The 21,055-nt window shown below is 47.2% G+C and overlaps 1 protein-coding gene across 4 annotated transcripts; it reads right to left on the minus strand.

The window, feature by feature from the left end:
- Positions 1-587: 587 nt before the first annotated feature.
- On the minus strand, positions 588-20,896 carry LOC112231302 (signal-induced proliferation-associated 1-like protein 2). Of its 4 annotated transcripts, none has more exons than XM_042311040.1 (15): positions 19,774-20,896; positions 19,527-19,651; positions 19,155-19,343; positions 17,479-17,653; positions 16,730-16,833; positions 14,981-15,138; positions 14,081-14,690; positions 13,695-13,969; positions 12,464-12,847; positions 12,031-12,175; positions 11,807-11,939; positions 10,574-10,672; positions 10,275-10,338; positions 7,473-7,551; positions 588-2,876 (listed from the first exon to the last, which is right to left on the minus strand). In XM_042311040.1, exons 1-15 carry the CDS (start codon positions 20,888-20,890, stop codon positions 2,865-2,867), a joined length of 3,669 nt encoding a protein of 1,222 aa, XP_042166974.1. In that variant the 5' UTR covers positions 20,891-20,896; the 3' UTR covers positions 588-2,864. The 4 variants fall into 4 exon arrangements, with proteins under 4 accessions (XP_042166974.1, XP_042166972.1, XP_042166971.1 ...); XM_042311038.1 differs by having other exon boundaries at positions 588-4,487; XM_042311037.1 differs by having other exon boundaries at positions 588-4,535.
- Between the last annotated feature and the right edge of the window lie 159 nt (positions 20,897-21,055).

Below are 21,055 nucleotides of genomic sequence, written 5' to 3' on the forward strand. Positions count from 1 at the left end.
ATATAGCGTTTAAAAAAAAAAAAACATTTTCATAACCATCTCAAATCTATGAATAAAAAATCAGAGAACAATAATATTTTATACACACTTGAAGGTCCCCCCCATAAGCAATCATTTCTGATGAAAAAAAAACACAAATTTGAAAAATTGGTTGATATAGCATTTTGGAAAGAAACTTCATATCTAGTCTGTACAGTCACCCATAGAAAGGGCCTCAGAGTACGATATATACTTGTGATTGTATCAGTTACATGAATGATGCTGATTACAGCAAATGTAATGTAGGTTCTGAAGGGTCTAGTTATCGGATCACTGCAGTAGGAGTGTAAGATTGTAAGATTTCATTAACCTAAAATTAATTAAGATTTCATTAACCAGACTGAGTAAAACTAATGATGTCCTCAAATCAGGACTTGTAATCTTGTTGTTACATTGTTATCAATATGTAGCTTTTTATTACACTGAATAGCATCAAAAGAACAATCCCCAATGATATATTGAACAAAGTGACATCAGCTTCCCAACGTCACCCTTTGTCAGGTCTCAGAAAGAAAGAAACATTGAGAATCACAACATGGACACACCAATCACTTCTAAAGGATTCTTTATTGCCATGTCCTCCAGTTCACAGTACATGAACAACATTTTGTCAGTAGACTTCCTGTGAGGGAAAGAACAGGTTTAGAGGTGGCATCATACTGAAAACATGTTTTTGTGTTTTACAATACATTCCCTCAGTGTGCCACTGCCTGGTTATGGTAACGTCAGCTCTTTAACTGGCTGAGCTGAGTGCATAATGTGTGCTACCGTTCTGACCTGATGTGTGGCCCAGGCCTGCCGTAAACCTACACCAGGATATGACTTCATGTGTAGTTCTACTGGTAATCATGTCCTGTATTCTATCTTGACATTCCAGCTCTGTGTGGTAAGTAGGGCATATACTGATGCCATGGTTTCCTGTAAGGATGGTGCCATGATATAAAAGGCAAACCAATAAGAGGATAACAGGAAAACACTGTTCATTTATCTGTGCTCTTACAGCATGGAGGGGAGGAGGGAACAGCCACATGTCTCTACCAGGGATCTTTCTCACAGGTTTCCTATTGGCTGGTTGGAGATCATTTGCCAGCTGAAGTAGCCTACAGCAGGTAAGAGCCTATTGAATTGTTACTATCTGTAATGTGTTGTTAGGTGTCAGACATACGTTCTGTGTTAGGTGTCAGACATACGTTCTGTGTTAGGTGTCAGACATACGTTCTGTGTTAGGTGTCAGACATATGTTCTGTGATGCATAAATGGGTCTTCAAAGTGCACTCAAGAGTGTGATTTGGAGGATGGTTTATACTTGTCCAAATGATTGTGGAAAGTTGCGTTTTTCTGCATCAAATGATTATATTTTGATAGGGTTGGAGATACTGGTCTTTAACCAGTGCTATACAGAATAATTCCCATTAACCTAACAAAACACAAACTTCATATCGTCTTCATATAACCCATTTGACAATTTCCTGGGGTCCCTAAACCCATCTTACTGTAGGTCTTCTTTTAGATTTATTTAGGGTTGCAGAGCGGACCCTGGAGAGACCCCATACCAACCAAACGTACATCTGCGTCTGTCATGTGGCAGACACACCTGTCTGTTCTGGAGGGTACATGACAACCTGTCACTGTCTGCTACCATAAAGAACTGAAATGAAGACACCAAGCTGAGTTACCGTTCATTACACTTTCAGGTAGGCAGAATGTCTGAGAGAGAAGCCTTCACATGAACCAGTCTGACCATGTTGTCTGTCCGGTCCTCTGTGGACAGTCTGAGTCACTCTTTAACATGTACCTAGTGGCTTTAGAGACCTTATTGAATGTGAACGTAGGAGCTCTGAATGAATAGCTCAATAGTAATATGATAATGATAACCAATATTATTTCCCCAAGAAATACTAGAACATTGCAGAAATATATTTCCTGCTGTCTTCTTATGTTTGAATTTCTACCAAAAAAAGATGATTCCTTAAAACCAACCCCCACCATACCAGTTTAACTTTTTAGCACATGTAATTGCTTCCTCCCTCCCCCCCCTTGTATTAAAACATCCAACAAGGAATTCCACATTTGCAAGATTAATAAGTTATTACATTTTTATACATACATACATACATACATACATACATACATACATACACACACACACACACACACACACACACACACACACACACACACACACACACACACACACACACACACACACACACACACACACACAGAGAGGGAGCTAGGAAGTTGCCTGGTGCAGTATCATGCTTCAACAACCTCCTAGAATCTACAGAACTATACAGAAGAACACAGTAAAACATCAGATATTCTTCCACTTCTCAACTCTACTAATCATTTCCAACAAGGCATCACCATTTCAAACAGCATGGATCAAACAGCCTGTTCGGCCACATTTACACAGGTCTGCATATTAAACCATCCTGCAATGGACAGCATACACAACCGAATGCGCTAAGTAACATTGAACACTTCAGCTGTACATGTCATCTTCACATATAGATAAAGTTTAGATGTTTTATTTCATTAGAATATATGGTAATCTGCTGGTACCGGGCAATCACAGTGACTCTAAAATAAAATCACAAGAGGAAGTAAAAGGGTAGGTCTTTAAAAAGTAGCATTGAGACAGTGTGATTGACGATTGTTTGGCATCCCTTCCAAATTTGAAGTCTAGTTATTTTGGGCGTGTCACAGCTGGGTCCAGTGGTCTGAGTGGGGTGTAGGAGATCTGCCCTGGCGTCTTTTGGCAGAATAGTCTTGGAGGAGGAATAATCCCGTCCTCCTCTGATCTCATATTGTTATTGGCGTCATCAGCAGTGGACCTGAAGATGAGGTGGGGTGAGATCAAATCCACTTTCATTTTTCAAGCAAGGCATCAACCTGGGCAGGAGGTTAAATAGTGCCCTGGCCCATGCCCATATAGGTTATGCTAAAAGTGCAAAAACAACGCAGAAACACATACAGTAGTTACACACACAGAAAGATGAAATGAGGGAATGCCTCACCCACAGTCAACCACTCTAGAACCTTTCCGGATAAATTTCAAATACACCGAATTATCATTGTAGCCAGCAAACAAACAAACACAAAATATAATTGAACACAGATGGCTGTGTTCACTAAAGGAATCCTGTTCAGTTTACATTAAATCTCTACAATGTTTTTTTTCTTTGAAAGGAGAGCTGCCGTGTGGCAATGCATGGCTCAGTCCAGCAGGAGGTGTACTTTCTACAGTGTAGCTTCTACAGCCATTCTTTAAGGGATAAAGTTCCATTGTTTCATCCTCATCCAAGGTATTATCCATATCCATCTCAAGTACTTGCACGGAACACCACCAGCTCTCTGAGTGCATTCGGTGAGTCAATTCCCTTATAACTAAATTGCATCTCATTCCCTGAAAGCAGATGTGAAATACTCTGTTACTTGCCGACTCAGGTCCATAACCCTTCAAATGAAGCTGAGGCGGTAGGGAGGGGAGAGAATAGTGTCTCTACACAATGAACTAACTATTCTGTGAGCAGGTTGGCAGAGAGAGGCAGGGTCTGTATGCATCAGTCCGTCTTTTCAAGCAGGCTGCCTGCATGCATGTCATTTTCCCTATGTAGCTCCAAGGCCATCCCCTCTAATGGCGCACAGCTGAGCTGTTTGTTCTCAGTCCGAGACGTTGCATATCATGGAGAGGGTTGAGCAGAGAGGAGAGAGACTACTGTTTACATACTGTACACACACTTTGGGTCAATTGAAATAAACAGCCATCAAACATGCTGCACATGTGTCTCTTCATCTAAATCAATTGGGTAGCTTTACGCAATTGCTATTCTGCCCAACTTGTCAAGTATGTGAAGCAAGATAAAATAACCATGGTGATGCACGCACGCGCACACTCACGGTACAAAGAAACACACTATTGGGTAAAGAGCAACCCTGGATGTGCCGCTCAACTTGGTCAAGCTATTGAGAAGACCATCAGATGGTGAGAAATGACTCAGGGTTGTTTTTCAGTTGGTTTGACACTCATGGGCTGGTCCAGAGTTCAAATATCATTCTACAGAATGCAGAGTATTATGCATGTGTGTGTGTGTGTGTCTGTATTAATATACAGTGAGCAACAGTAATAGAGTATGTTGATGTATTGTGCATGGGTGTTTGTATACAATATTGAATGTGGTGTGTCCGGAATGTGTTTATGATCTTGATTGTCTGTGTTTGTTTGTGTGTGTGTTTGTTTGTGTGCGTTTGTTTGTGTGTGTTTGTGTGTCTGTGTACACATATTGTGTACTGTGACAGAACTAGCAGGGCTTGTTGACATTGCACAGCAGCTCGGTGACTTTGATGAGGCGGGCCACGGTGCTCTGGGATTCCTCCTGCAGCCGCTGGTTATTCTGCCTGAGGCTCTGCACCTCGGCCTGCAGCACCGCCTTGTCCTCCTTCTCCTGCCAGGGAGTGGCACACAACAACACCCGTCTGTCAGACCACCATGGCTGGGATGGATGGAGGGGTGAGAGGGGTCTGGGTGTGGGTGGAGGTGGGTGAGGGCTGGCTTGGACTGGGCTGGACAGCAGGCACGCGCAGACAGACAGGTTCACAAACATACACATACATGCCTTGTGGTAGCAGTGCAAGCAAGACAGGGTACTAGAGAAGTATACACACACACACACCAGATACACGCACACACTCACACACGCAAATACAAACCAATTTCCTTCTATAAAAGCACTCCATAGGGAGAAGTGGAGTATGGAGGAAATGTTTAGACAGATTTACTATGGCAACCACTTGTTCCAGAACAAACAACCAATTAATAAATCAATCTCTCATTAAACGAGAGCAGAGGAATTGGCATAACATTTTATTTCCAATGTAGCTGATTGTTATACAAGTGAGATTTCCATAAAACCCAAGCTCCAAAATGTCTTGCATTCCTCATCAACCAAACATCAGGGGTCATCCTAATCTCTCACTACTTGGAATTCAGTTTGAAATCAGCTATTGCAATTTTTAGAGTGGTGATTTGCCATAGTAAATGCTTCCTGTTTGCTATTTCACAAACTGTATCAAGAGTTGTGACAGAGACAGGAAATCGGAGGCTTAGGGTAGACAAACAGACAGGGGCCACTACCAGCACAACCAGTGTAACCAACAGCATTATTGTTTTAACACTAAACCTTTAACTGACACGGGTATGACAAAACATTTATTTTTACTGCTCTAATTACGTTGGTAAACCGTTTATAATAGCAATAAGGCACCTCAGGGATCTGTGGTTTATGGCCAATATACCACTGCCAAGGGGTGTATCCAGGCACTGCGTCATGCATAAGAACATCCTTATGCTGTGGTATATTGGCCATTTACCACACCCCCTCGTACCTTATTGCTTAATTATATTGCCTCCCCACACCTTTGCCTTATGTAATGGTGTTGATATGTTTTACTATCTACACAGAGAGGGGGTTCTATCCAGACTGACCCCTGTCAATCTGTCTCGTCTGTCTGTCTGTCTGTCCGTCTCTGTCCATCTGTCTGTCTGGTGTGATGTGATGTCAGTGAGTCGTGGGATGAGGAGGAGACAGGTTACGGATAGTTGACAATAACAATTCATGATAGATGAGACCAGTTATCATCAATCTGGGTCAATAGGAATTATCTTTGGTAGCAGCAGCACTGTATGGCTTTGCTGGTTCAACCCTCTAGTGGACCATAATGCAACTGTGCCCTGGAGCAAGTCAATACACCTGAAATAACAAGTACTCAGCTTCAGAATTAGAAAATGAATAAATGTAAAGATGAGAGTCCACCAGAAAGCAAAGTAACCAATGATCATCACCACATCAGGTGGGTGTTCATTGGGCCATACTACACTATCTCCAGTCCCGTCAACCCTCCCACCTTGGCAGTCAGACAGAAACCAAAGACTAACCAAAAGTAGTCCATGTTTCACATCACACTTCTGAATGGAACCTAACCAGCTACTCTGAGGTAACACAATTCCCACAGTCTCAGCTAATTCCTACTTGTTTCTGCAGGACATACTATGGGACTAGGACAGCCCATAACCAACCATGCTCACTCACTCTACCAGGGCAGAAGGTAAACAACAGAGAAAATGGATCATCTGATGTGGCATGTCCCTGTTAGGTCATCTTCCTTCCTTGTTCATTGTCCCTGACTGTTAATGTCTGTGTGTTGTCTAGATTGATGATAACACTGTGTTAATGGTGAGTGTTCAGAGGAAGAGTAGGGAGTCACGAAAACAGAGGGTAAGACTTTGTTTATGTTGGTGTTATAGCCACAGGATTGTGACCATAATATCTGCAGAGTTTGATTCGTATGTGTGCTTCATGTCTCACATGTTTCAAGAAGTTGAGCGAATAGCATTTGCACTAAAATCCTTAGAATGCCATTCACTTAGTTGGATAGCAGTTTTAAACACAGGCAGTGTGGCGTCTCTTTGATATTTGAGTGGTGAAAAGGACTACGTTGGAGATATAGCACACTGCATACCATAGGGTTTCAGTTGACCTCAGAGATTAAACACCTTCGTTACTGTAACAAAGGAATCATGTCTCACCCAAATGTGTTTAAGGATGCTTGGGAGGCTTCCAACCCCTCTTAATTTTTCTCTGCTTCTTTCACTCTTTCTCACCCTTTCTCCTATTTGCTTCAGTCTTCCTTTCCTCTCCAGATGCTCTACATTGTGTAACCAACACTACAAGAGCAGCTAGTCATTCAGTAGTTCTGAAGGCTTCAAAGGTCATCCATCCCCAAGTCCCCATGTTTCCCAGAGAAGAGCCTGTGAATGGAGAAATGGTGCTGAGGTCCTGAGGCTGCACACAGGGATGACTGACAGCCTGTCAGACCTTCAGGGTTGCGAGGAGGAACTTTGCTTACATCGTTCACATCCATGAAGGACCCCACAGGTTGTTTTGGGTTATTGGGTTAATTAACTCAGGTCTGTTTTTTAGTAGTTCCATTTCCAATTGTTATTTTGTTCTCAACGCAACAACAGAGGAAAAATCTCATGCTGTACTTGCCTCTACTGCCATTGGCCACTTAGTGTTGAGAGAGTGAGCATGGTTGCCCAAAGTCCCTCCAGCCAATCTTCTCACCTCCTCTGTTCACCCTGCCCAATGACAAGACAGGTTTCTTTTGCTTGGCCCACCCTACTTCTACATTCCGTCCATCTGTCTCTGTCTGTCTGTCTGTCTGTCTGTCTGTCTGTCTGTCTGTCTGTCTGTCTGTCTGTCTGTCTGTCTGTCTGTCTGTCTGTCTGCATTAGGAATCAGGGGTTGGGTGAGGAGAAGGGAGGGTGGGGGGTAAGTGGACGGGATGGGGGTCGTGGGGTCACTGTGTGGGCAGGATGCTGTGGGGGGGTCTGGGGAGGGGCTGTGGTTGGCCATCTGAATGGGGAGTACCTTTTGCAAGTCGTCCTGCAGCCTCTTCAGCATGTCCTCCAGCTGGGACACCTTCTCCTCCAGGTGGCCCGGTGAGTCACTGGTGAAACGGGACAGAGACACACACTAAGTATAATGCACATAGTTTGGTGCTGTCTGTATGTTTCCTGTATCCAGGGTCAGCCCTAGCCTTTTGTTGGGGGGCCACACCACCTTGCAGGCAAAACATTTTAGTGGCCCTGTCGATAATTCAACCACAAGTTTAGATAGCTGGCTATTTTTTATTTTGTACTTTTTTCTCTCTTTGTTTACCCCTTTTTCATGGTATCCAATTGGTAGTTACAGTCTTGTCCCATCACTGCAATTCCCGTACGGACTCGAGAGGCAAAGGTCAAGAGCCACGCGTCCTCCGAAACACAACCCCGCTTCTTGACATACTGCTCGCTTAACCCGGAAGCCAGCCACCCCAATGTGTCGACCAAAGTCAGTGTGTATGCGCCCGGGCCTGGACATCCCCGGACAAGGACATCCCGGCTGGCCAAACCCTCCCCTAACCCAGACAATGCTGGTCCAATTGTGCGCCGCCTCACGGGTCTCCTGGTCGCGGACGCCTGCGACACAGCCTGGGATCGAACCCAGGTCCGTAGTGATGCCTCTAGCACTGCGATGCAATGCCTTAAACCACTGCGCCACTCGGGAGGCCCCGGCTAGACTAAATGACCAATCAAAAAAATTGTTAGCTGATTGAGTAACTGTTAGTAACTGACATGACAAGAGAAAAACTTCTGAGGGTCAACCAAATTTCGAAAATGCACTTGATGTATTCAACTAACTCTCAACAGATTGAGTTCCAAAAAAATACACACTACCGTTCGAGAAGTTTGGGGTCACTTAGAAATGTCCTTGTTTTTGAAAGAAAAGCAATTTTTTTGTCCATTAAAATAACATCGAATTGATCAGAAATACAGTGTAGACACTGTTAATGTTGTAAATGACTATTGTAGCTGGAAATGACAGATTTTTAATGGAATATCTACATAGGCGCACAGAGGCCCATTATCAGCAGCCATCACTCCTGTTTTCCAATGGCACGTTGTGTTGGCTGATCCAAGTTTATGATTTTAAAAGGCTAATTGATCATTAAAAAAAACTTCTGCAATTATGTTTTTTATTTTTTCACCCCAATTGGTAGTTAGTCTTGTCTCCTCGCTGCAACTCCCGTACGGACTCGGGAGAGGCAAAGGTCGAGAGCCACGCGTCCTCCGAAACACAACCCAACCAAGCCGCACTGCTTCTTGACACAATGCCCATCCAACCAGGAAGCCAGCCGCACCAATGTGACGAAGGAAACTCCGTACACCTGGCGACCTGGTCAGCATGCACTGCGCCCGGCACGCCACAGGAGTCGCTAGTGCGCGATGAGACAAGGACATCCCTGCCGGCCAAACCCTCCCTAACCCAGACGACGCTGGGCCAATTGTGCGCCGCCCCATGGGCCTCCCGGGTGGCTGCGACAGAGCCTGGACTCAAACCCAGAATCTCTGGTGGCACAGCTAGCGACGCAGTGCCTTCGACCACTGTGCCACCAGGGAGGCCGTCTTTTGCAATTATGTTAGCACAGCTGAAAACTGTTGTGCTAATTAAAGAAGCAATAAAACTGGCCTTCTTTAGACTAGTTGAGTATCTGGTGCATCAGCATTTGTGGGTTCGATTACAGGCTCAAAATGTCCAGAAACAAAGAACTTTCTCCCACTCCTCTTTCTATTCTGGTTAGAGCCAGTTTGCGCTGTTCTGTGAAGGGAGTAGTACACAGCGTTGTATGAGATCTTCAGTTTCTTGGCAATTTCTCGCATGGAATAGCCTTCATTTCTCAGAACAAGAATAGACCGACGAGTTTCAGTAGAAAGTTACTTTTGAACGGTAGTGTATATATATAGATTTTTTTGACAGGTGGTCGGGCACCCTAGGAGACAGCTTATGTCGCTTATGCCTGGGGCCGGCGCTGCCTGTATCCTCTCTGTTTTGTGTTTGTGTGAAAAGACAGTGAGTAAAATAGATGTATGTGAGCTAGAGAGACTTTGAGTCAGAATGGGAGACACAATAAAGGGGGGAATGGGGTAAAAGAGGAGCATGCCATCACACGGAGTCAAACAGAGAGGAGGCTGAGGTACTGGCTGTGACCCCACTCTCTGGGGGGGTCTCAGGGGGAGTTGGGATATGCACAAAAGTACATGTCCAATTAACACGTATGAAATAGGACAAATATAAGCAACCGCCAAATGATTATTAATCAGAGAGAAAGAAGGAGAATACATAACAGCAGGAGAGAGAGAGTTGGAGAGTTAAAGAAAGAGAGTGTGAGAGATGATGAGGGGAGATCTAAGGACAGGCAATATGCCAAAGAGCAAGTATCATGATGAGCAACAGAGAGGCTGAAATATGCACACTGTTCAAAAGTCCATCTCTGATTTACAACCTCCCACAGGAAGATCCACACAAAGGACAATGAGTCAGACACCATTTGGAGTTCACATACACAGAGAGACATGCATAGAGGTCTACAGTCCAATCTCAGTGTGTGCATGTATTTATTTTTCATTTGATATTGAACCTTTATTTAACTAGGCAAATCAGTTAAGAACAAATTCTTATTTTCATTGACAGCCCACCGGTGAACAGTGGGTTAACTGCCTTGTTCAGGGGTAGAAAGACAAGAGTTTTACCTTGTCAGCTCGGGGATTCAATCCAGCAACCTTTCGGTTACTGGCCCAACGCTTTAACCACTAGGCTACCAGCCGTGTATAGCTAGAGACCCAAACCCACCTGTCCTTCATGTCCTTTAGCTTGCCATCTGTCAGGGAGTCTGCTCCTTGGGTCCCATCTCCTGCTTTACGTTGTGAAATATGACACATCACTTACCCATGTTAGTCACTGAGCCCAACCACACAGAGCCAGTCATACACAGCCAGCCATATACACTCGATAGAAAATAAAGTATTTTGTTTTCAACAGTGCTAATTTGACAATTTCCTGTGGTAAATGTATCAAATATGACAGCTGTAGATGCATTTAGTAAAATAACATAATCTGTTGTCATCCCATGCAGATAGATGTCTTCTTACCTTCACGTGACAAGGCTTCTAGGATGCTGCGGCATGCTGTGGCTAGATCAGCTATAGACTGCCACTCCTCCTCTGAGGAATCTGTGGTCTCCGACAGGACTGGAAGAGAGAAACAGAGTTTCAATGGGCTTTCATAACAAAGGCATATCAACAAGGTGAGCAGCAGAACATGACAATACAGCATGACAACACAACAGAATTGTGGGATTTATGAGCAGGTAAATGCCTTCTGTGGTTCAACAAGGACAAAGAGCCACCACCAGGGGGTGCTACCACAATGCTTTGCTGCCTCGTTGGCGCTGCCCGACTAGCTGCAGTGTGAGAGCGAGAAGTGGGTTCTTTCAATCTCTGTGTGTGACGGCCTTCTGGAGTGTGGGGAGGGAAACAGAGACCATCTCCTCCAAGAAAGCTGAAGTATCTGCTGAGAAGATGAGTGTGTGAGCTCTTACAGAAACACTGTGATGAGTCTCATAGCCTCACGGCAGAGAAAGAGAGAGAGCAGATGGTCCAAAAGGGATCCTTGATTTGAGGCAGCCTAAAGCCCACCCCCCATCTGGCCCTCCTTTGGTGTGTAGCTGGTAGGGGGTGGTAGAGGGGCGGGGGCATATTGGGTTATGGGGATAGGGGGCAGCCTAGATGAAAGAAGAGGGACAAAGGGGATGGAAGGGAGGGCTAAAGGAGGATCATGAGGAGAGGGGTTTAGTGGAGAAAGGGTCTGGGGACTAAAAAGGGATTTGAGTCTCAATTACAGCAGAGAGCATTTTTGAACAGTTGTAATTGTTCCATTTCAGCACCATTCGGCACGGCCTCATCAGCTGGCACAGGGTCTGCAGAGGCCTTCAGACGGCCTGGCCTTCATAGACCTTCTCTTATCATAGCTACTCCTCTCTCTCTTTACAGTTAGCTTTCTTTTGTTTTACTGCTCTCACTCTCAAGCTGTTGTGGCAGTGGAACAACTGTCTGTTTGCCATCACCAGGAGGGTGATCAACATCGCTGAGCAGTCTCTAATAGACACTATTGTGTTAAAGTGCTGGTTAATAAACAGGAGAAATACATGGGAAATGGGATTCACAACACACATCACCATCCTCACCTAAAACCAGGACGTCTACCTAGGGGTAGTTGATATGTGGTGATGGTAATGAGGTGTGTAAGGACATTGGAGAGGAATTGATTGGAGAGGAATTGGGATGTTATGCAGGACAGAGTGAGTGCTGTGGTGGAACACCCACTCTTGGTGATGGAGTTGTGTAGGCTCAGGGCTCGGGAGTTTCTCTCCGCTCTGTTCAGACATGACAACCGGGTGGAGGACAGGGAGAGGTCACTCGCTGATGGCCTCTCCTCACCCAACTCAGCCCCCACAAACTAGAGGGAAAGAGAGAGAGATAGAAACAGTCAGACTAGGGGGTGGGGATCTTCATCAGATTATTATCCAGATTGTCATTTGTCTCCATGCCTGTGTGTGTCTCTGTGCCTGCTCCTCGTCCAGGGGCATCTTGGGTTTGACAGCCAGGATGAGGTCAGGCGTGGCGTCTCTCAGCTCCCCTGGGTTCTCATAGATGTGATGTTTCAACTTCACACCCACGTTGTCATACACATGCCTGTCACAGAGAGACACAAAGATTGAGACATATACAGATTATAAATCCGCTGCTTACACTAATGACTTTCCAATCCAATCTGGAGGGCCAACTAGTTCATCTAGTCCTCTTCAGGATAGCTGAGATTTGGGCTCAAATTTGAGTTCATTCGATGAAACCATAAACACACACAATAATACCTAGTGAAAACCATGATGTTTGAACTCGTGATGACAAGGATGTCAGAGAATCCTCTGAGGAATAAATAACCTGAGGTTTATGATGGGGCTGAGGGTGGAGGTCACATACCTGTCACATATGTCTCGGCAGGACGGGTGCCTCTCTAGGGAGTAGCTGCGTGTTAGCTGGGAGGGGGTGATCTCCACGGTCTGGTTGAGTGGGTGGTCCTGTAGGGAGGTGGCCCGTAACAGAGGCAGGCTGGGTGGGGAGAGGAGGGAGCCCTGGTCCCCCTGGTCCTCCTCACCCTGTCCAGTCTCTGACAGCCTGTCCTCAGCCTCTCCTCCCTCTGCTGGTCCCTCCATCGTCTCCGCCTCCTTCCCCTCTCCCTGTTCCCGCTCCTCTTCCTCCATCTCTTCCTCCCTCTCGTCCAGCACCCAGGCCTCTCCAGACTGGCCCTCCCCAGGCTTACGCTCTGCATCCTGGATGGCTTTCTGGTATAACTCTGAGAAACTCCTGGAGCCATTAGAGACAGCAGGAGAGCAAGAAATGTTTCACTAACAACATGGTATTACTGAATAAATATTACAGAAATGTATACATCCCTTTTAATACACTCCGTTTATTCATGAATGGTACAGTATTCTAGAGCAGTACCTCTGAGGATTTTGCACAACAATAAAAACATATATTTACCTATGAAAAAACATGGCATCTCTTTGAAAGAGGTGTCCTTCCCTATTATAAGATGTAACAACATTCTGACAGTGGCCACACTTTTGGGGTTGTTCTTAAACACGTCAGAACCATATCTACCAATGAGGGGTTCTCTCTCTGTAGATAGCTCCACCAGCCAGTTTGACATGTACATGGCAAAACCTGTTAATAGTGTTGCCTTTCCTCTGTCTGAGAAGTTCCTCCTTTACCAGGCTGCAGTAACACTGTCCATCTGGCTGACATTAGAAGAATGTAGAGGTCTTTGCTAACTGCCACTACCTGGGTCACTATCATTAGAGGCCATTAGAGACATTGATTGGTGGTTAACCAGCTGGTGGGACACTGACTACAACACACCATAAACAACAGAGTGAGCTGTGACCCTGGAATGGTGTGTCTCTGACCTCCTGAATTCATCTGTTCCCCTCCCTCCCTCACTCCCTCCCTTGTCCTTTAACTCCTTATCAACATTAGTCTTCACCTACCAAACTTCCTTGAACCCTGACCCCCATCCTTCTCTCCATATCTGCCTCTCCCACAGCCTTCTCTCCCCTTAATTCTCGCTATGTTACCCTCCCCTCCCCACTGTCATTTATCCCCATCCATCTTTCACTACCCCTGACCCCCCTTCACCCCCCTCTCTGACCTGCGGGGCTTGCCGTTCTCATCTGGAGGGATGACGGTGATGTGGATCTTGTGGGCGGTGCGGAGCAGTCTGGTTCTTTCCTCTGGTCCTAGGTGCACCAGGGCGTGGCCACACAGACGCACCACCCGTGCCCCCAGCTGCAGACCCCCGCTCTCCGCATAGCCGAACCGCTGCAGATCCGTCACAAAGCCCTCCTCGCTCATCAGGAAGCCTGGCTGGCCGACCCCGTCACGCAGGGGGGTCACCTCCCGTGCCTCGCACCCCCGCGTCACCAACTGGACACAGAAACAGGACACAGTGAGTATCCAGTAATGTATCATCAGAACAGAAACAATGATTCACTAACTTAATAGTATATGAGCAGCGGTGTTTGAAAGACTTCCCACCTCCAGTCTCTGCACCATCTCCCGTATCTCCTCCGCCTGGCTGTCCATCACACTGATTGACACAGCCTCCCCCCTCTCATAGAAGATATCCAGGCAAGGCCCGCCTATGGCCCTGCTGTCTATCACCGCCTTCCAGCCAATCACATCGCGGCAGCAGCAGTTGAACACCACCCTCCGTGTGTATCTCTCGATCAGCACCACTGATTCAGCTGAGACCCCCAGTAGACAGGGCAGCTTGTGTCCTCCTGTCTCCCCCTCATTCCCACTGGTGGCCATCACAGCCCAGACTAATGCCCCAGCACTGTGCAGCTCTGCCCCCTTGGCCCCTTTCAGTTTGTCTTTGCGTTTGCTCCCCAGGGACAGCAGGGGGAACTTAGTGGAGGAGTCGATTGGCGTGGTGGTCACGTAGTTCTCTGCCAGGTCCTTCAGGTACTCCTGTCGTGTCCGGGTGGCCATGGAGCGGAACTTCTCCGCCTTCTCGGCAGCGTTCTCAGCGTTCACCGCCTTGGCCAGCAGGAAGTCTCTGAAGGCAGGGGAACGGGGGAATCGAGCACCCTTAGGGAACAGAGGCCCAAATAACGGGATGTCTTTGGAGCGTGTCACCGCCACCCTGAGATGGAGGGAGGGCGAGAGAGAGGAGGTGGAAAAGGATAGTCAACAACAACAGCAGAGGGAGAAGGAGAGAGAGGGGGGGGGGAGAGGAGGTGTGTTAGGGTATAAACCTCATAGAAAAATGAATCCAGCCTCATAATCATAGTCTTGCTAAACAGTGGTAGTTTTGGTTCCCAACATGTTGTTACATGTTGTTGATTGATAATGCTGAAAGAAAATAAAACAACTGGGGCAGTTGTGGAGCAGCCAGGTACAGTGGTAGAGCAGGAGAGAAGACTCTCATCTCACCTGTAGTAGGTGTGGTCAGAGCAGGACTGTTCCACCTGGACGATGATGAAGACATGTTGGAAATGGGAGCGGATGGCCTTAGGAGTGAAGGGCAGAGCCCCTGGCTCCTGGAACACTATGGTCACTATGTCATTCCCAATGTGCCTCTTTCTCAGCAACTACCAAACAGAGAGAGGGGGGGTAGCAGGGAGAGGGAAAGAGATAGAGAGAGAGATGGGGTAGCAGGAAAGGGAGAGAGAGATAGAGAGGAAGAGAGATAGAGAGGGAGAGAGAGAGAGAGAGGTAGATAGATAGAGAGGGAGATAGAGAGAGAGAGGTAGATAGATAGAGAGGGAGATATAGAGAGAGAGATGGGGTAGCAGGAAAGGGAGAGAGAGATAGAGAGAGAGGTAGATAGAGAGATAGAGAGGGAGATAGAGAGAGAGGTAGATAGATAGAGAGGGAGATAGAGAGAGAGAGAGAGAGAGGTAGATAGAGAAAGAGAGGTAGATAGATAGAGAGAGAGAGAGAGAGAGAGAGGTAGATAGATAGAGAGGGAGATAGAGGGAGATAGAGAGAGAGGTAGATAGAGAAAGAGAGGTAGATAGATAGAGAGGGAGATAGAGAGGTAGATAGATAGAGAGGGAGATAGAGAGAGAGGTAGATAGATAGAGAGGGAGATAGAGAGAGAGGTAGATAGATAGAGAGGGAGATAGAGAGAGAGGTAGATAGATAGAGAGGGAGATAGAGAGATAGGGTTAGCGAGGTAGTCAAGAGAGTGGGGAAGCTGTTTTGTTTTGGTTATTTGATCCACTAATGATCATGAGCAGTTAGTTATTTGGTGTTAGTTATTTGCATGGTGTCATGTTTCCAAATCACTCCACCGGAAGAGCTGACATGTGAGAGGCTCCCCAGCCTGACTGCCAGCCAAATAGACAGAGAGGCAGTATATCAGTAGCTATAGGCAGAGTGGGTGTTGGACATAGAAACGCAGAAGAACAAAGAATTTGTCTGTCATGCTTGCTGTGCGACATTACTCAAGCGTGAAAGCCTTCATTTCAATATATTACTATGGGGAAATGTGTAGCTTTTACCACCAAAGAATAACCATGACATAAACACAGAATCAAGAAGTTTATTTTTTAAATTGTGATTTACTACAGGAATGCTGCTTGTGAAAGTTGATTATTCTCTTCAACATAAAAAGACCGTGCTTGAATAAAAGATCAGGACCTCTGCTTCTGGTCGCATTAAGGCTCAAACACACCAATTGCATTTGCTGGCTAAGAGTACTTAGTATCTCTGAAAGTCATTTGTAGAATCTCGTGAAAAACATCGTCAGTCAGACGTCTACAGCGGGTGGTCCCTAAAACACAGCACGCTGAACGATTAGCAAACGAACGCTAGATCCACATCCAGTCGGTGTGATGTGCGCGAGCCTTCAGATTTCAAAAGTACCTTCTAAATACTATGTTATCACACCATCATTGCTATAGCTGATTATTTATTTATTTAACTAGGCAAGTCAGTTAAGAACACATTTTTATTTAGACGGTCTACCCCGGCCAAACCCTAACGACCCTGGGCCATTTGTGCGCCGGCCTATGGGACTCCCAATCACGGCCGGTTGTGAGACAGCCTGGAATCGAACCAGGGTCTGTAGTGACACCTCTAGCACTGAGATGCAGTGCCTTAGACCACTGCGCCACTCGCGAGTCCCTTATTTGACTGGGTTTCCTTGGTGTCCTGTAAAGCAGTGTGTATTGTTACCTGTTGTGTGTTGTTGGCCGTGTAGGGCAGCATGGTGGACACATGGAACATCACCTCATAGTCCTGGTAGTGTGTGTAGAGGGACTGGGTCCCTGTGGAGTCCGCTGTACACACACACACAGAGAGAAAGGTTTACACACGTCGCTCTCAGCCTAGTAGTTAACAGAGTGAGAGACCGTCTCCAGATAGTTAAACACAGACTAAACTGTCAGTACACTGTGGTCTGACTCTAGGGTGCTGAGATTACACAGTGATGGACAGTATTAAGATGGAGGACAAACACAGAGACTATACGACCTCCCCCAATACTGCTACGATTACACAGTGTTAGACAGTGTTAATCTTATGCGTTCCCTGGCAAATAATGCCCCCTAGATAGTGTGTGTCTCCAGACAGGGTGAGCTATATCCAGCCTATAGATAATGTCTTGATAGTACACTTGTACAGTAATTATCACACTATCTTAATTTGTCCAGTTTCTCACAGCAGGAAAATTAATCCTGCAGAAACAGGAAATGTGAATTATTATGTGGATTATAATTAATGGAAAAATATTTTGGGGGTTGGTAAATTTTGTTGCTAGGGCTAATCAAGTCCAACATTTATAAGTTCGAAATTACAAAATTACAAACGTTAGAAGCCTTGTTAAACCTTGAATACACTACAAGTGTGCATCCTGCTACGCTGGAAAATTCCCTGCAACACCAGTGATCAAATTAAGAGAGCAGATCTGTATGTGCAGTGCTCACTCTTGGTGTCCAACTGAGCTCGGTACTTCTCCCAGCCTTTCAGATTCACCCGCTCCCCCAGCAGATCCAGGAACTCCTCGAAGGCCGGCCCCGAGCTCTCGTTGTTATACATGTCCTCCTCAGAGCTCTGGCCTGCACGGCAGTACATCACCCCCACCTTCCTCTGGAAGTTCAGCTGGGGAGAGCGAGAGGGCGAGAGAGAGGGCGAGGGAGAGGGCGAGGGCGAGAGAGAGGGTGAGAGAGAGGGCGAGGGAGAGGGCGAGGGAGAGGGCGAGAGAGAGAGAGAGAATTTGTCATTAAATCTTACCTGTTCATCAAACTGTAGGAGGTTTACATCTAACAGAGTATCCTGAGCAGTGGAGGCTGCTGAGGGAAGGACAGCTCATAATAATGTCTGGAATGGAGTCAATGGCATCAAACACATGGAAACCATTTGGTTGACTCCATTCTAGCCATTATTATGAGCTGTCCTCCCCTCAGCAGCCTCCACTGATCCTGATGGAACTGACCTTTTTTGGGCCAGGCCATGCAGAGTGACAGAACACTGAGTGGTCAACCCAGCACAGTTAACGTTACTAACCATGAACCTTTCATCCAGTATGTTTAGGATGAATCTCTGAATGACAAATAATAGACCATGAATTGAAATTGCAATGTCCTTATATATTTCTATTATATATATATATATATATATATATATATAGCCTAGTGGTTGGAGCATTGGGCCAGTAACCGAAAGGTTGCTGGATCGAGTCCCCGAGCTGACAAGGTAAGGATCTGTCGTTCTGCCCCTGAACAAGGCAGTTAACCCAGTGTTCCCCGGGCGCCAAAGACATGGATGTGGAAAGGAAAGAAGGGAATACCTAGTAGGTTGTACAACTGAATGCATTCAACCCAACCCCTCTGAATCAGAGAGGTGAGGGGGGCTGCCTTAATCCACATCCACCTCTTCGGCGCCCCGGGAACAGCAGGTTAACTGCCTTTGCTCAGGGGCAGAACAACAGATTTGATCCAGCAACCTTTCGGTTACTGGCCCAACACGCTAACCACTAGGCTACCTGCAGTCAACCCCCTGCACCACTCTGTTTCAGAGGGGTTGGGTTATATGCAGAAGACACATTTCAGTTGAATGCATTCAGTTGTACAACTGACTAGGTATCCACCTTTCCCAATTTTTTTTGATCTTATCTCATTGATGCAACTCCCCATCTGGCACGGGAGAGGCGAAGGTGGAGTCACGTCCTCCGAAACATGCCAGCAGACTTACAGACTTACACCCTCCAGCTTAACCCGGAAGCCAGCCTCACCAATGTGTCAGAGGAAACACTGTTCAATTGGCAACCGGAGTCAGCCTGCAGGGACCCAGCCCAGCATAAGAGTCACTAGAGTGCGATGAGCCAAGTAAAGCCTCACCGGCCAAACCCTCTCCTAACCCGGACGATACTGGGCCAATTGTGCGCCATCCTATGTGACTCCCGGCAATGGACAGTTGTGGCACAGCCCGGGAAATGAACCCGGGTCTGTTGTAACGCATCTAGCGATGCAGTGCCTTAGACCGCTGAGCCACTCGGGAGGCCCATTTCTATTCATTCTAATAATCTATCTATATATTCCATTTCTATGCCACTGGCAGTATGGCAGTGTAAACAGCAGCACCATGGGTGGGACCTACTCACCCCTTGTTCGTCCAGCTTGAGCAGGGTGTCTCGAACCTTGGGTGAGGTGGAGGCCAGGCGCAGGCAGTGGAGGTTGAGCTCTGGGATGATGAACTCCAGGAGCCTCTTGGGAGACAGGCCTCGGGGGGTGGTGTGGCGGGCCGCTGAGGGCACGGACTCCTCCAGGATGGAGCCTCGCAGAGTCTTCAGCTGGGAGGAAGAGAAAGGCAGGAGGAGTGTGAGTGACTGAAATGGATGAGTGACTTCGTAATGCCATAATGTGTCAGTCTGGGTTTGTGTATGAGTGAATGCCAGTATGTTTTCATAAAAGGACCTGTAAGTCTGTCAATACTGTCTACTCTTTTTGACCACGAGTCTGCGGTGTAGACTGACCTCAGTGGTTCTGAAGATGATCCTGTAGTTATACTGAGCTCCACTAGACCCCTCCTTCTCCTCTCTACGGAAGCTGATGGCCACTGGACCAAGGCGGTCATCCATGCCAAAGAAGTTCTGATGATCTGAGTGAAAAGAGTGTTTTTACACATCTATAACAGGTTTCCTTATAATACTGTTGTTGACTAACACTATTAATTCAAGAAAAGCAAACAACCTCTCTCACACACACCTACACAGCACTCACCTTTCATGTAGAAGTATTTGCGGTAGTAGTGGGCTCCCAGGTCTGCGTGTTCTATGAAGTAGTTGCTCTTGCCCTGCTGTTGGACGTGGCTCTCTCTGGGTTCCTCCAGTACTGAGACAGCATCGTTGGGGTTCCTCAGGCTTAGCCACAGACCCCCTCTGCCCTGCGTATGCCCCAGGCCCGCCCGCTCCTCACCCCCCATCTCATTACGGAAGTGGGGGCAACTGAGCAGCAGCTCGTTGTCGATGCCATCACCTTCGTCCAGGGAGGGGTCCTCCACAGCCCCCCCAACACCGCCCCCGCTCTGCGAGGGCGTGGCCTGGGTGAGGGGACGCATCGTCGAGGCAGCCGATGCCCCTGAGGTGATGTTCTTTTTGCGGCCGATGCTGTCTCGGTTGCTGGCCGCCTCTGTGAGGTCAAATAAAATGCTCTGGACATCATAGTGGGCAACATTCCTGACCCAGGCTCCTCCACCCAGGTTGTCATAAGGACCTGGTTGGGGGATCTGTGGAGGAGAGGGCTTGGCCTTCTTGCTCAGCCCCTCAGGCTTTGGGGGCTTGGCTGGTTTTGGGGTGTCTCCTGCGGGGGTGGACAGAGCCCTGAAGAAGCCGTCAGGCTCTGGGGGGGTTCCCTGCAGGCCCAGCAGCAGAAAGGGGTCTTTGAAGCGGAGGGCGTTGGGGCTCAGAACGCCTTGGTCCTCTGCACTCAGCTCCTGGGTTCCTGACAGACCTATCTGTCTCTCCAGTGAGGAGAGGCTGCCATACTCCCTGTGCAGCACCACCCCTGAGTCCTCCTGGGCCCCGGCACCTGCCTTCTCCCCCACCGCCCGTGTTGCCTTCCCTCCCGCCTTACCAGAGGAGTCCAGGTCTCCCAGCGTCACGTCACTGTTGCTTCTCTGCATGATGTGTCCTCGGCCCACTGACCTCAGGTTCAGACCCACACAGCTCGGAGTAGTGAGACTCTCCCCATCTGTTCCATCCCTCCTCGGGGGCCACTCCCCTGCCACCACCCGCGCCCTTACCCCACCCTCCCGCTTAGAGTCAAAGTTGACCGTTGTCAGTGGGGGTCGTGGCCTCTGCCGGCAAAACTTGCGTAGGAAGAGGTCGTCAGACTGCATGGTGCCTCAGACTCCGACTCCAACTATCTCTCCTCACTGTGTCAAGCCTGATGAGTAAGAGGACTACACGTGGTCTTCATCCACATTCAATAACAAAATGCAAAGGACTATTAGATGACTGTATCAGATACAATAATATGTTTTAGGTCTGGAAAACGTACACCC

The sequence above is a fragment of the Oncorhynchus tshawytscha genome, linkage group LG33, assembly GCF_018296145.1.
Source record: "Oncorhynchus tshawytscha isolate Ot180627B linkage group LG33, Otsh_v2.0, whole genome shotgun sequence".
Classification (NCBI taxonomy): Eukaryota; Metazoa; Chordata; class Actinopteri; order Salmoniformes; family Salmonidae; genus Oncorhynchus; species Oncorhynchus tshawytscha.

Bases quoted from the DNA above. Each gene is read 5' to 3' on its own strand.
- LOC112231302 (XM_042311037.1), bottom strand. From the start codon at position 20,890: ATGCAGTCTGACGACCTCTTCCTACGCAAGTTTTGCCGGCAGAGGCCA. The intron at 14,691-14,980 runs GTGAGATGAGAG...CCTCCATCTCAG, and splicing joins TCTGACCACACCTACTACAG to GGTGGCGGTGACACGCTCCA. The intron at 12,848-13,694 runs GTCAGAGAGGGG...TAATGGCTCCAG, and splicing joins GAGAACGGCAAGCCCCGCAG to GAGTTTCTCAGAGTTATACC.